The sequence below is a fragment of the Protopterus annectens genome, chromosome 16.part0 (assembly GCF_019279795.1).
Source record: "Protopterus annectens isolate FY-2018-M chromosome 16.part0, PAN1.0, whole genome shotgun sequence".
Lineage (NCBI taxonomy): Eukaryota > Metazoa > Chordata > Ceratodontiformes > Protopteridae > Protopterus > Protopterus annectens.
Window position 1 is genome coordinate 685,411,994 of NC_056750.1, and position 16,570 is coordinate 685,428,563.

At 41.0% G+C, this 16,570-nt stretch overlaps 1 protein-coding gene across 4 annotated transcripts in view; it reads right to left on the reverse strand.

Moving 5' to 3' along the window:
- The window catches only part of LOC122790442 (discoidin domain-containing receptor 2-like), a 1,000,047-nt gene that overhangs the window by 215,130 nt on the left and 768,347 nt on the right, over window positions 1–16,570 (reverse strand). For all 4 annotated transcript variants that reach the window (XM_044057975.1, XM_044057974.1, XM_044057973.1 and 1 more), the window contains one exon: window positions 11,493–11,691. In XM_044057975.1, coding sequence (XP_043913910.1) covers window positions 11,493–11,691 — 199 coding nt within the window. The remainder of the gene's footprint in view (window positions 1–11,492; window positions 11,692–16,570) is intronic.

The following is a 16,570-nucleotide window of genomic DNA, read 5'->3' on the forward strand; positions in this document are numbered from 1 at the left end:
GCCACCACACATGCTCTCCTAGACTTACTATCATTACTTGCCTTGTGAAGTTTAACCTCCTCTGTTCCTAGAGGTCCCCTCCCCAAAAAGTGGTTTGTATTTAATACCTCAGAGATCTTTCACTTCCTTGAGAATATCACTCCCCATAATATCTTGGTATCCCCCTCTCAAGAAACATCAATGTTAAAATGTTCAGTTCTGTTTCCAAGTCCTCTCTTGTACAAGTTATCCTAGCTACCCTAATACCTTGGCCTTTTATCAAATTCCTCTTAAAGGAATAGTGGTGGAGACTAGTACGGTGCAAGTATGAGTTGCTAAAATTGGGCTTCAGATTTTATATTTAAAACCATCAACCATAAGATTGATATTAATGTCGAAATAATTTAACTTTTCCTTATCAGAATTAAAGCAAATTTTAGGAAACAATAGAACTATGCAAAAAAGCAATAAAATCATTAATTTTATCATTAGGTCTATTCCATAAAATTAATAAATCATTCAAAAATCATAGATATATTTTTATATATTTATAAAATTCAGAAGCCAAGACCTTTTCTTCCATGCCAAAAGGACCACATTGCCATATATGGGAGCACAGGCTGCTCCCATGGTAACACCTTTAACCTGCCTAAAAATTTCATTTACAAAAAAGAAATTTTCCAAAACTACGGTAGCAAAATCCAATAAAAAACCTAATGTCCTCTAGATAAAAACCGACCTTCAATCAATGTGTCCTAAAAAGGGATAAACTCTCATCCATCGGGATATTTATTTATTTATTTATTTATATTTGTTGACCGGGAGTGTCCGACTGGATGTAGGTCCATTTTCAGCGGAGGCCCGGGGAGAAAAGCTCCACAGTTAAAATAAACAGACAGTAGTTACATTGGATTAAATAGTGATTAACAATTTACATAGCAATTACTTACATATATAGATAGAATTAAATAAATCAACCACATCAATGGTTAAAATTCCAATACCTTGTTCACAAACTTCAGGGGTTAGTCTCCCTAGGAAATCACAGGAATCCTTTAATAAAAGGGATTCCCATAGAAATAAAGGTTTTAAAAGCTTGTCAATGTACACTGTTAATGGATGGGTCTTAAAGCCACAGGCAGAAACAATGGGTTTTGTATGGAGGCGCATAAACATTTTGTGTACCTTTGGAATGCCAAAAATAATAGGGACAGTTGGTTTACATACTTTCATTAAATTATACAAGTCTACAGATATCCTATTGTCCAGCAATAGCGCCTCTAAAACAGATCTGTCCTTTGGTAGGCTATGTTAACCCCACTCTAAATTACACAAAATGTTGAGCATACTACTAATATAATTAATTTCCCCACCTTTACCAGTTTCATAACCCTAACTGTTCGATCTTCCAAAGCATTTAAAAGTGAGTGTTGTTCTTTATTCAAGTTATAGTTCCATCTCCTATTCATTTACTTAGATAATTTATAAATATCATCTGCACATGCCTTTTCAAATGTTAAAGTAGGGGGCATCACTGGACTGAATGTTCTTTTTAAATTATTTGCCATACTATCCCCAGGGGTATTCACTACCCTTGTCACCAGAAAAATAGAGCTAAATTCAAGTTTTAACTCAAGTAAAACATCTGCCACATCAAACCACCTTGTGGAATGAATTTTAAACCTTTTTCAAATAAAGTAGTCTGGAGTAATTTCATGAGTATCATTAAAAAAAGGATACCCATTCTGGGTATATAGTATCCCCTCATGATTAACGACTAACTTTTTAAAAAAATTCGTACCCAATTTTTTTCCTTTTTTTTTCTTGTAAAAATTGTCCTTCTTAAGGGTTATTTTACTACACTAGCAAATACACGAGATTGCAGGTATGAACCATGCAGTTTTTCATTGCACAGTCAAGACTACAGCACTTGCAGTGTCTTGACAAAAGGGAGGGCCTTGCTTTTAACTGATATCACAACTGCATTTTACACTAGATCCTTTGCTAAAGGCTACAGGTAATAACTTTCCCAGTCAACAAAAACATTTGAAAGTCGGATACAAGGCGGCACCTTCCTAACTTCTCTCAGTCATCATCTTCTTCCGGCTGTTCCTGTTGGGGGTCGCCACAGCGGATCACTTGTTTCCATTTCTTCCTGTCCTCTGCATCTTGCTCTGTCACACCAACCACCTGCATGTCCTCTCTCACCACATCCATAAACCTTTATCTTAGGCCTTCCTCTTTTCCTGTTACTTGGTAGCTTCATCCTTAGCATCTTTTTCCCAATATACTCCGCATCCCTTCTCAGCACATGTCCAAACCAACGTAATCTTGCTTCTCTGGCTTTGTCTCCAAACCTTCCAACCTGGGCTGATCCTCTAATATACTTATTCCTAATCCTGTCCACCCTCGTCACACCAAGTGCAAATCTTAACATCTTTAACTCTGCCACATCCAGCTCAAATTCCTGCCTTTTTGTCAATGCCACTGTCTCCAACCCATATAACACAGCTGGTCTCACTACCCTTTTGTAGACCTTCCCTTTCACTCTTACAGGTACTCGTCTGTCACAAATCACTCCTGACACTCTTCTCCACCCACTCCATCCTGCCTGTACTCTCTTCTTCACCTCTCTTCCACACTCACCGTTACTCTGAACTATTGACCCCAAGTATTTAAACTCATCCACCTTCACCACCTTTACTCCTTGCATCCTCACCATTCCCCTATCCTCCCTCTCATTCACACACATATATTATGTCTTAGTCCTGCTGACCTTCATTCCTCTTCTCTCTAGAGCATATCTCCATCTCTCCAGGGTCTCCTCCACCTCTTCCCTACTCTCACTACAGATCACAATGTCATTTGCAAACATCATAGTCCATGGGGACTCCTGTCTGATCTCGTCTGTCAACCTGTCCATCACCATTGCAAATAAGAAAGGGCTCAGAGCTGATCCTTGATGTAACCCCACCTCCACCTTAAACGCATCCGTCACTCCCACCGCAGACCTCACCACTGTCACACTACCCTCGTACATATCCTGTACCACTCTTACATACTTCTCTGACACTCCTGACTTCCTCATACAATACCACAACTCCTCTCTAGACACCCTGTGATATGTTTTCTCCAAGTCTACAAAAACACAATGCAACTCCTTCTGACATTCTATGTACTTCTCCATCAACACTCTCAGAGCAAACATCGCATCTGTAGTGCTCTTTCCCGGCATGAAACCATACTGCTGTTCACTAATCATCACATCCCTTCTTAACCTAGCTTCAACTACTCTTTCCCATAACTTCCTGCTGTGAATGATCAATTTAATCCCTCTGTAGTTACTACAGCTCTGCACATCACCCTTATTCTTAAAAATAGGTACCAAAACACTTTTTCTCCATTCCTCAGGCATCCTCTAACTTTCCAAGATTTCATTAAACAATCTGGTTAAAAACTCCACTGCCATTTCTCCTAAACACTGCCATGCTTCCACAGGTATGTCACCTGGGCCAACAGCCTTTCCATTCTTCATTCTCTTTATAGCTATCCTTACTTCCTCCTTGCTAATACATTGTACTTCATGATTCACTATCCGTACATCATCCAACCTTCTCTCCCTCTCATTCTCTTCATTCATCAACCCCTCAAAGTACTCTTTCCATCTCCTCAACACACTCTCCCCGCTTGTGAGCATGTTTCCCTCATTATCCTTTATCACCTTTACCTGCTGCACATCTTTTCTAGCTCGGTCCCTCTGTCTAGCCAATCGGTACAGGTCCTTTTCTCCCTCCTTAGTGTCCAACATTTCATACAACTCTTCATATGCCTTATCCTTAGCCTTCACCTCCTCTCTCTTTGCCATGCACCTCATCTCCTTATACTCCTGTCTACTTTCTTCATCTCTCTGACAATCCTACTTCTTCTTTGCCAACCTCTTTGCCTGTATACTCTTCTGTACTTCCTCATTCCACTACCAAGTCTCCTTGTCATCCTTCCTCTGTCCCGATGTGATACCAAGCACCTTTCTAGCCGTCTCCCTTACTAGCTCTGCTGTAGTTACCCAGCTATTTGGTAACTCTTCACTGCCACCCAGTGCCTGTCTTAACTCATCCCTGAACTCCACCTCACAATTACCCTTTTTCAACCTTCCTAATTTCTCTCAGTAAAAGTTCCAAAATAAAGAAAACAACTGTGCAAAACTAGGGGAAATCACCATTCCCACTGCATGGCAGGATCTCTGTCAACATAAATGACATTTGCTATAAAGCCTTGGCACTCGTGACAGGCATGCAGATGTGCTTCAGGTTTTGCAGTTGTGCAAGATTATAACAGTAACTGACCTACTGTTCATAGTTGCAGTACTCGTATCTATTGGGATATCCTGTCGAGGATAGCCTAACAACCTGTCAATATAACAAAGCCTTTACACCTTCCAAGAGTTGCACATCAGACCTATTTCCTGCGTGTAAGGCATAAGGTACATATGTGGCATAACAATGCCTAATCCTCAGAACTGAAGTGTCCCAGGAGAAGCAGAGCAACCTCAGAGAAGCCAATAACATGCCCATCCAGGAAGGGACTCAGAAGATAAGGATGAAATAGGAAACTACTCAGCCATTAGTAGGGCAATAGAAAATAGGGTGCAGGAGTGAGGGGTGTAATAGTGCAATAGTGAAACATACGACATCTACTGTTATGATAATATCTTACACAACTATGTCCTTCCTTATCAATGTTGCAGTATTCTTTACTCTTGGAATGGTAAAAAAGCTACTGTAAATTATGGCAGGAAAAAGGCAGAGAACCACCATCTATAAGTCCATGAAGGATAGCCCTGGCAAATCTTGCCCTGGCCTTGGAACTGACATACTTGTAATGTTTTCTAAAAGTGTGAAAAGAAGACCAAGTAGCAGCTTCCAAAATGGATCTAGTATCCAGAACCTTGAAAAGGTATCAGAAGAGTTAACTGCCCTGGTAAGATGAACACAGTATTAGTAAAGCTGCTTGCCATGAAAACAACAAAAGGAAATGGCTTTATAAATCCAGGAAAAGATGAATTGCTTAGAAACTGACAAACCTAATTTCCTGACATGAAAAGAAATAAAACATTGTTCAGATTTTTTGATGCACTTTGTCATATCCAAGTATTGTCATATCCAAGTAATATCTGAGTTAGCTAAGTAAATCCAAAGTGTGTAGGACCCAACTCACTAGAAGTCTGGGGAGAAGGAAAAAAGGGGGAAGATAAATGGACAGATTCAAGGACAAATCATTAACCACATTGGGCATAAAAGGAGGACTGATATGAAGAGATACCCGGTTCTTGTGGGGAAAAAAAGATGGCACCATCTTGATGGCTTGGAGTTCTGAAATCCTCTCTGCAGAAGAAAGAGCCACCAACAATACAATCTTCCAAGGAGAAGGTTGCATGGACAAAGAAAAGGCAGGCTCAAAAGGGGAATGAGTCAATTTTTCAAGAACAAAATTAAGGTTCCTAAGAAGGGGGAATATGCTTTCTTGGGGGCCTGATATGAAGAATGCCTTTTAGGAATTATTGGACTTCAAAACTAGAAGCCAAAAGTGGACTCAGACGTAGAATGGCAGAAATGGCTGACAAATGAACTAACAGAAGAGTATGCTAAGCCAGTATTCAATAAGTCGCACAAAACAGACCATAGGGACCCACATACAAAAAGGGTCTGATCATTCTTGAGACACCAAATATAAAATCTCTTTGACTTAGCCACATACATTTTTCCAGTAGTGGGTTTTCTAGCCTATTGCAAAACATGAAGCACAGTCTCAGAAAAATGATGCCTGAAAAGAATCAAACCCACGTCACCTAAAGCAGCAAATGAAGTGTAGACAAGCGAGGGTGAATGAAAGATCCCTGGTCTTGTGTGAGAAAAACTATCTTGTGAGGTACCTTGGGATGATGGCCCCTGGCCAGGTGAAGGAGGAACCAGTCCTGTCTGGGCCAAAATGGAGCCACCAGAAAGACTTTTGATTGGTCCCATATGATCTTGGACAAAGAAAAGGCAGGTTCAAAAGGGGAGCGAGTCAATTTTTCAAGAACAAAATTAAGGTTCCCTGGGCTCAATGCCAAGAAATGTATAGTTATCCCCTTTGGGAAAAATCATGTACCCGTGAATTACCATATAGGTGGCAGTACACTAAACACCGAAAGTGTGATAAGACACTTAGGGACACAGGTGGTCAGTGGTCTCACCTTCGATAACCACATCACCATAACAGTCAGGAAATCCTTCTACGTGGCACACCTCATCACTAAGGGCTTTTCATCCAGAAAAAAGGAGGTCATTGTCCCACTGTACTCATCCCTCATTAGACCCATTATAGAATACAATGCCCAGTTTGGTATGTACCTCTCAAGACATCTGCAACAACTGGAAAGGTCGCAGAAATACCTCACTAAAAGAATCACAGGCCTAAAGCAGATGCCCTACGCTGACCACCTTAAAAAAACTCCGGCTATACTCTGTCGCATATCGTCTACTCAGAGGCGATCTCTGCTTAACATACAAGGCCATGTCAAACCCAGAGTTGTTGGACATGCTACACTTAAAGAAATCCCAATCCCTCAGAGCCACACGCTCCAGGGATCTAAACCTTGTCATCACAATAAACAAAACATGCTGGAGGGATAGGTTCCTGACCCAGAGACTCACCAGACTCTGGAATAGACTGCCCATACATGTCAAGCAGAGTGCCTCTTTGGCCCTCTTCAAAAGGAACCTTGATGATTAGATGGGAGAAAGGAAATTCACCCCGGGGATCACGTCAGTCGCCCTGCTAGACAGGGGTCCAGGGAAGTAAACAGTGTGGGAAGAAATACCCAGTTATTTGTTATGGCTAGGCTTGTATAGGCCCTAGGGCTGATAGCCTAGTACCAACCTATGAAACTATGAACCTATGAACCCAGTGAAGTAGAGGAAGAGGAGGATAAGCATAGAGAAATATCCCCTTCCAAGAAAAATGCATGGTGTCTGGTTTCCAAGCCAGTGGAGTTGGAACTCTGGAACAGGACTGGGAAAGTTGTTTGTTTAGAGTAGGAGGCAGACAGATCTATTTGAGGTGTACCCCACCAATGTACAATGTCCAGAAACACCTCCCTGTAAAGCAGGATGTGTCTTGGACCTGCTCAGTGTCTGCCATTAGACTGTTTTCTGAAGGGATTTAAACTGCCTGATAAATTGCAAAATCTCAAGCTTGAAGAGTCAACCAGCAAAGAAGGTAAGATTTTGTTCCCCCCTGCTTATTGATGTACCACATGACTGTGGTATGGTCTGCAAAAACTTTTTAGAGGACCTGCATCCTAATGGGAGTGAAAGTCCCGAAAAGCTAGGATAAGACTCCTCAACCCTTTGATACTGATTGTAGTCTGGCAACTGTTGATGGGACCAAAGATCCTAGACTTTCATGTTGTTGGAGGAAGCTCTCCAACCTCGAATGGAAGCACCTATGTACAGCTCTTGGGTAGGAAGAGGAAACTGAAAAGACAGACATGGATTCAGGGAAATCTGTTGAATCCACAAGTGGAGTTCTAGTTCGAGACAAGGTAACAGATGAACTAGAAGCTCCAGAGGGCGGCAGTGCTGAAGTCAAACAGTCTTGAGATACCATTAAAATGTCTTCATGTGGAGTCCGGCAAAAGCAACCATGGGAATGGTAGATGTCATGTACCACAGGGCTTGGAAAAATTCCCCTGCAGGAGGAAGAGACTGAAAATAGGCGGTGGAAAAGAGGATCTTGGGAGCCAGAAGGCAAGCCAACTTTGGAATGGTCTAAAAATACTTGATCCTGAGAAAACGTCAACACAGACTTTTTGAGACTGAAGGTGGATGATGGAGAAAACCTTAGCATCTGTAGTTAACTGTTGCCAAACAGGGAAGAAAATAGTTAGCCTGAAGGACACTTGAATCTGGCTGCGGTGGAAGGGAGGCTGGATGTCGGACGCAGATTTATTCAGTAAAGAAGGCTTTTGGCCTCTGAGACTCTGGTTGGGTTTATCTAAGAAAATCCATTTAGAAATCCTCTTACTCCTAGCAGGTTAACTCGGCTACATATGAAGAAAGGGATATTTTGATGGTAGTTCCTCTGGAACTTTGGTACAAGAATCAAAAATTTGTTTAAGGTCCTGCATAACCTTGCCCTTATCCCGATTGTGGTTGTCTAAGGGGCAAACTATATATTTGTCCTTAATATCTTCATGTAAGGCCTGCAGTCACAACCAAGAATATGTTCTCATGACAGAGCCAGATGCAGCTGCCCTACAGAAGGCATCAGCTGCATCGTAGCTGCTTTTAATGGACTGGCAAGCCACCTGAGAGGCAGAACTCAGAAGATAAAGAACAGAAGTCTTACCGCCCAAATCATGCACATCAACAAATCTCCTCCCCCCTCAGGCTGGGACAAAAAAGCCAGGGCATATCTAGTCATGTGGGTCTGATAACTAATGGCCCTAGAGGCCTAAGTAGCAGAAGTAAACACTTCTTTCCTGTACCACTCCATAGGACCGCTGTCCTTATCAGAAGGTAAAAGCTTGGAAGAACAGTTTGGAAGGCTTATCTGTGGGCATACAAACTACAGCAGGATCAACCAAAGGAGTTTTATGCAAGTATTTATGATCCTCAGGCACTTTATAAAACCCGTCTGGCTTCTTAGGGGCCAAAAGGATGAGTCAGGAAACTGAGAAGCTGCTGTAAATGCATTCAAGAGGGCAGCTAAGACAGGAGGATCTGCAAATGGTCTGGCCAGTCCACTTGCAAGAGTTTGTAGTATCTGTTTTGAACCTCTGACACTTGAAAACAATCCCACGTAAAATGTGTTCCATCATATGGACCACTGTATCCCCAAAAGTTTCTTCTTCAAAAGGAGAGTCAGTAGACAAAGAATCTTCTTTATCAGACCCCAGAGTCAAAGGAGGGTTTATGTGCAAGGAGTATGCTAACGATTCTTCACCAGAATCCCATTCTTCATCTGATGGAAAAAAAACCTAGGTGTCTTACATGGGGTGGAAGACCAGGGAGAAGGAGAAGCAGCAGGGGAAAACTATCCCTGATGGGGTTTAACAGTTAATAGGGCACTAAACAGCCCCTGAGTAAATCCTGCCACTCTTTTTGAGGATCCTTAGCCAAAGAAGCCATGTTGACATTTCTGCTTCTTGTTTAAAGGAACATCTGCTTTGATAAATCTATGAAGTTCAGCCTTCTGCCTAGATTTAATGAGGGGACCAGGCACCTCTTCCCTAACTAAAATTTGGGGAATTCCCCACGGACCTTCAGATACAATAAGCCGTGGCTCCCCTCTACATCTGTACCAAACATATGCACAGCCTCAGAGGATACATGAGTAGACAACCCCATCCGGGTCCCAGCAGAGGAACTAGTGTTAACACTGGTTAGTTCTTGGGTGCTTCAACCAGTGTGTGATGTCCAGTGGAGGTTCAGTATGTGCATTTTTTTTAGCTTTCTTCTTAAGTGGTGGCTGAACTTCAGGGTGTGCAGACCTGACCACGTTACCCTGAGTTAATATCAGAGGTTGGTTTGCCAAATAAATCAAAAGGGATGACAAACACATGTGGAAAGGCATCCATATGTCACATAGGTACCTTACGCCTGGCACAGATGGTATACATCTGATGTACAATGCCTGGATGGTATAAAAAGCTTTGGTTTACTGGACAAACATTAGGCTATCCTCAGCAGGATATCCCAAGAGTAAAGAATACTGCAGCAATGATAAGGAAGGGCATCAGATGAACATTCCCTAGGATGATGCTTAAAAAGATGTAATGCTTACTTAGACGTCAGTATACCAAAAGTATTGAAGTAGTCTCATGAATACATCCAGCAGAGTGCAACTGTAGGATGCACTTCACTGCAATCTGCAAAAGTCTAATGCCTCAGATAAGCTTTGTGAAATAACTAAGGTCTAGAACAGCCCTGTATACCATGTTCTTGCTGGGACTATAAATAGAGGAGGCTCTGAACCCCAGGTTATCCTTCTGTTTTGAAAGTTTCCCTTCTGCAAGTGATCTTGAAACTATTCTAGAAAACCCTGCATGACCAATGGATTTAGAAGGGAAGAGGAGTGAATGGCAGGGAGACTCTCTTCCAGAAAAGAAAAGTGGCCAAAAAGGTAATTTACTTAATCCCAGCGTCTTTCACAAATAGATTCCCAGTATTTGAAAAATACAAGACATAAAAGCTGGCTAGCTACAGAAGCCTTCATTGGGAGTATGGTTATCAGGCACAGTAATGAGATGCTGATCTGACTTTTTATGCCACAGATGAAAAAGTAATTTTCAAATAAAAGTCTATGCCAGTTTTTAAGGTAGCTGGATGTGCAGAAAGGGTTAGCACTTTTACTTCAAAATCTCTATAACAAAGCAAGCTCAACAAATAAAGGGCACCCCACAACGAGGATCAGAGGAGATAAGGATTCACAACACTACGCCAAATGTCTGTAGCCCTGGCCTATCTTTAAAGATGGCCCCAGTCTTGCTGTCAGGTGACAGTCAACCATCTCATCAAGTATGGCTAAGAGTTTCATGTAACAGTTAAATCATATGCTGCAAGCCAACAAAAGCAGCAGCAGGGGACCATGTTTTTTGTTCTAGGCTGTGAATTCCTGATGTCATTTTAAAGACTTCGCCTTTAATTCTTCATTATTTACAAAGTGTACTTGTGTTACTTCACTCTGGCACCAGTTTTCCCAGGGGAAAGTTAATGGCAGTCTTATTTTTAGCAGTGAGCATGTCCATTTGTACCCTTGTGGACCTTGGGGACAGGGAAAATAAACAGGCCATTCCTGCATAAAACAGTACTGAGATTTTTTTGAACAAGCACAATTCATCTAAGCTAAACTCATTTGAAAACTGTGTTAAATATAAGTTCAGTATATTATCTGTAAAATATGTTTAACAATCCCTACTAATATCAGAAGTCACTGCAGATAATGCTAAAGGACAATTAATGAAAAATTCCTACTTTCTCCCATAATCCACTTCTCTAACAGCAGTCAGAGGTATAGAAATAATCAACTGAGACACAGACTGTGTGTGTTAAGTGTGCACACCCACAGACGAAATTGTCATCACTACCCTCCTTAACAAGAATTACTCTGTGTGCGCGTGCATGCCTGTGTGTGTTTGTGCCTGTCTGTCTGTTAATTGAATGCAAGGAGTTCTTATTCAGTCCAACACGTACCTTCACAACAAGGATTACTATAGAAGATACAGAACAAATGCTCATAAAAATACTGACTACTCCCATTTCAAGATGCATGCATCAGTAGTGTGGCCAGCAGTACTGATGCAAGTAACATGGGGGGGGGGGGGTGTTGTCATACACTAGGCAGACTAGGTGGAACAAGTGAATGCTGTTGAGCTATTAATCTTGTGTTGTCTAACTCCTAGAACAAACATTTTTTTACAGTAACAGCACTTGGGAATACAGCAAGAAGTATTAATGCTTATGTGGCCTTACCAGAGTCTTCAGCACTCTGAGAAAGTTCTGGTAACTTGTGCACTAGTGTAGTGGGCTCATGGTACTCTAGGTCCAGAGGAAAGATCCTTTCATAAGTGGGATTAGACTGGTAGATTTGTGCCTGGTTGTTAATGACAATTGTGTCACTGTAGGAAGAAAGACGTACTGTAGCATCTCCATCAAGGATTCGTCTTGGAGCCTGGATAATCAGAAGTGTTCATGTAGTAAAAGAAAAGGAAAAAAATAACAAATTAGACAGTGTAGTGCTTCAGTTTGCCATTAAACTGACAAACAGGCTAAGCAAACTTCATTCTTCTCAATAACTCTAATAATGGATGTTCAGCAACAATGTAGTCAATACTTTAGAAATCAAACTTCATAGGACATACAGTGTAAAGTGTCCAAGCTGTAATTAGCAAAAAGTGAGATCAAGGAACAAAATATCTGAATCGGTACGAAGCTGCTGTTTCCCTTTAAAGAGATGGCGTCTCCAACACAAAGTATTTATTTAAATTAACACTACAATTACAAATAAAATGTTAATAGCAACCATTTTCATAAAACCAAAAATATACTGCATTCAATTTTTTTAGCAATCAAGGAAGTGCACATAGAAAGGTTTGGACAAACATTATTTACCCTTACTTAAAAATAAATAAAAACATGATTACGTGCCTGTACAGATAGAGTTATCCAGATATCTCATTTCCAAGTTCTTGTAGCTTGAACCGTATTTAAAATAGATCCACCCATCTAGCCAGCCATCCACAATCCCTCGTCTCATTTTTCCGCATTGTGCTGGTGTGTCACTTCAGTGGTGACAGTCATCTAGAACTAAGGTTCACACCATCGAGTGGCTAGACCTTGTCACCATACATTCATATATTATGCAAAATTAGATGCTAATACTATTGCATACAACTTTCTAAAATCAAATAAAAGCAGAGACTAAATATTAAGAAAACGTTCATTTTTTTTAGCTTCAGGTCTTGCAAAGTGTGTCAACCTGTCCATCAGTCTAGGGGACATAAAAGGCATAAGGACAAGGTACTTCCAGTAGCTTCAGAATGAAGAAATCCCTACAGAAGCTGTACTGCCTGAGACACAGCCTATGATGAAAGGGGAGGACGGAGAACAGCAGAAGACTCAGACGAGGTCACAGCAGATATGATTAAGATGATGGGTGAGATGGGGGAGAAATGGCTCCTGAGGGTACTCAGAGCAGTACGGAGAGAAAGGCACATTACAGATGACTGCAAAATAAGCACACTAGTGTGTACAGGAACAAAAGGGACATCCACAACTGTGGGCAGTACAGAGGTATCAAACTCCTCTCATACTAAATGAAAATTCTGGACAGGGTGATTGATAAATGAATATGCTGAGTCGTAGAAAGTAAGATGGGAGGTGAGCAGTTCAGATTCAGATCAGGATGTAGCACAACCAACCTGATGCTTGTGGTGAGACAGATAGTTGAGAAGAAGCTACAGATGAAGAAAAAGTCAAATTGGGCATTCCTAAACTTTTAGAAAGCGTATGACAAGGTCACAAGAAAGCTGATTTGGGCAGTCCTATGGTGGCTTGAAGTCCCGGAAGCATTGTTAGAATTCATGCAGCTATGCAAGAAGATCCAATGATTCAAGTATGAATAGTATTTACACTCAAAGAGGTCCCCAGTGGGAGTGAATGTACATCAGGATTCAGCTCACATTCTACTGTTGTTCATACTGGTGGATGGACTACATTAGCAAACAGGATGGAGGGGACAGATCAGTAGAGTTGCTGTTTGCAGATGATGTGAGGAAGAACTTCAGCAAAGGATATGGGAGTGGAATGCAAAACTGAAGGTACATGGGATGAAAGTAGGTGCAGATAAGACAGCTATAATGGCAACAAATAGATGAAGACAGAAGAAGCTGAAAACAGAGATAGAAGGAAAATATTGAAACAAGACAAAAGCTTCAAATATCGGGGAGGATTGTTTGAGAAGTCAAGTCTGAATGAGGATGTCAAATGTGAGGGGCTGCATACTACTGATACAGAGTGGCAGGAGTAGTTATGACAGAAGAATGCCAAAGAAGCTGAAAAGTAAGGTGTATAAAACAGTGGTGCAAACACTACGACTCGATAGTACAGAAACCTGGGAAGTAAAGGCGAAGCGACCGTGGAAGCTAGAGGTGATGGAGATGAAGCACCTAAGACAGGTGGTTAGGGTGCACACTATAGGACAGATAAAGACATGAGGATATCAATGCAGAAACCAAAGTATCTCCAACTGCAGATAAAGTCAAAGAGAACAAATGACTGTGATTGGGGACATGTGCAGAAAAGCAGAAGACAGTCTGGCGAAGATGATTTGGGACAGACAGATAGAAGGCAAGAGCAAAAACATCCATCCAGCAAAGAAATAGATGGACTGTATGAGAGAAGACCTGCGACAGTCAAGAACGACTGTCAAAGATAGGAGAGTGTCACTCAATCAAGAGAGAGATGGTGACAGTTGACACTGCACCCCAACCCCATGTAGAAAAAGGGGGCTGCTGATGTCTTGCAAAGTGTGTACTCAACAAACTAGAGTCTTACATGAAAATCACAAACTAAGTCTTGCTGTACTTTTAAAGAATGACAATGCCATGCTTGTGTATACCTTGAAAGCCCCCATTTAGAGGTGTTTTGTGTGCATAAATGTGCAGCTTAGATTAATGCCCTTCTCCTGCTTATCACGCACATCTACAAGACATTCACATTTATGTTAGAATTTAAAGGGGTACAAATCATTCCAAAGGTATTATCCTCATTTCATACTGCTCTTACACTTGCATACTTGTAGAAGCAAATATCCCCCTTTCATTTTTTAAATTACATTCACGTTCAAAGATTTCAGTTGTAAAATCTAACTACCACTCCTCCTAAATCAACTAGCACTCTAACGGCAAGTGGTGATGTGATATAATCAGAAAAAGGACTCATCAGTGACTTGACTTTGACTGTATATGGAAAAACATTCCTCTGCCAGATATAAATAATCCTACTTGCCAGCCAGCCAGAAGAAAAATGCAGAAAAAGTAGGTGACATAACCACAGTGCCCCTAGTCCTGGGTACAGTTCCACACCTGCTTTTTCTCAATAGATTCAGCATGGCTGAACATCAATGCATGACTGGCTGACAGATGGACTGACAACCTGGTGGAAAGGTTCTTGTCAGTACAGTAATAGCGTCATTCTCACAGGTCTGCACTGCTGATCAAGGTGTGAACCTAAAGAACTCAGTTAAATAAAACTAAAAGAAATGGAGATACCATGCATATCAGGGTACGAGGAAATACTTTCCGGAGCAAACCTACCATGCAAATCTATAAAAGCATGAATGGTACAAGTCAGAAGTGTGCGGCTCACAAACAGGAAGAATGGCAGAACCGTAGTCTGGACTGCATACAGAATGGGTGCTGAAGCCCTGAGCTGTACGGTAGGTGGATCTGAGATGCTGCTAGAATAAGATCTGCACTGATTATAAGAGGTTAAGGGTTCTAAAAACTTGTGTATATTCAAGGTTTTGGATCTCAGGGGGAACACAGCTCCATATTGCTGAAAATATTTTAAGAAATAAACAATGATTATAAGAGAAAAGGGTGGTTTCTTCAGTCAGGCTTGGAAGGACTGCTTTTAATTGGGTAGTTCTTGCTAAGTGAGGTAAGACTACTCGCAAATGGTAGACAGAAGTCTGAATGAAAAGGTTTACTGCAGTAGTGAAGAAATCTGTAGCTCGCTGGGTAAAAGGCAATGCTCTGAATAAGAAAAGCAAGCAATGAATATAAAACCTCCTCAAGGTTGATAAATCTATAATTTCTGCTTCTGTTTTGTGCATTCTCCAGCAGGTATTTTACTCACTGCCGAGTCAGGTGAAAGGCATAATATATTCTAGCAGAGGTGCAACTTACCATCTTGGCTATGAGGTAGTGAGAATCATTTAACGTGAGTTGAAAATTTAAGAATTTAAGTTGTGTGAGAACTTTAGCAACAATTTCTACATGCAGTTGAAAGGTTACAAAGTGAGTCCAAGTTAATTCCTAGCAATGTGTAGGCATCCTTAGGATAAATGCTGCTTTCCAACAAGTCTAGGAGATTAATATGAATATACATTCGATACATCAAAGGTACCAAAAAAGCACTGCTTTCACTTTTGATATATTCGATACAAGTTTGTTGTTTTACCATAATCAGAGTTCATTTAGTTGGTTCTCAAAGGAGCTTTGCATGGTGAAGTTATTTTTGCCCTTTTCATAGGTTCATAGGTTCATAGATTAGTACTAAGCTAACTGCCCTTGTGAGCCATTTTAAGCCTAGCCAATTATCCCGTGTGAGACTCAAACCCTGCACCTTGTGTTTGTAAGGCAAACACCTTAACCATTAGGCCACCCTCCCAAGAAGAGATCACTGTCATTAAGGATGGCTTAGGTGCAAGAGATCGGGGGTAGCTTTCTGAGAAAAAACAGGCATGGGGAAAAAAGGACAGGAAAAATAGGAGGCCAAGAATGGAGCCCTAAGTCATACGGTACTGCAATGTGGCCGTCTGGCAGATATGATGCAAACCACTTAAGTCTGTTTTTGCCAAACTAAGGCTGGCAAACTTACATAAGAGAAGCAAATGGTCTACAAGATCACATCATACCTCTCAAATCCTTTGCTTAAAAATCCTGAAGAAAGCCAAAAATAATAGGGGGAAAAAGGACAATTTTTAAAACATTTTTCCAATTTTCTTACAAAGTTTACAGAGCAACATGCTTTGCCTCACCACGCATTTTTCAAACAAGTATGAAACACTAATGTCCAGCATCATTGATGGACTGTAATTCTCAGTGACTTACCAAAAAATCAAAAATTTTATGAGGGAGCGGGCAAAAATACGAAACAAAAATCAGGGACAATTGAGAGGTGATGACCACAAACACTACAGCTATTAGCAGTTATCCATTAATATTACTGAAAACAGCAGCAGTGTCTAGAGCAGCACTTTTGTTAAAATATGTTTTATATGTTCTTTCCGGTGACAACAGCAAGTTTATGTAGGAGAAGCTAAG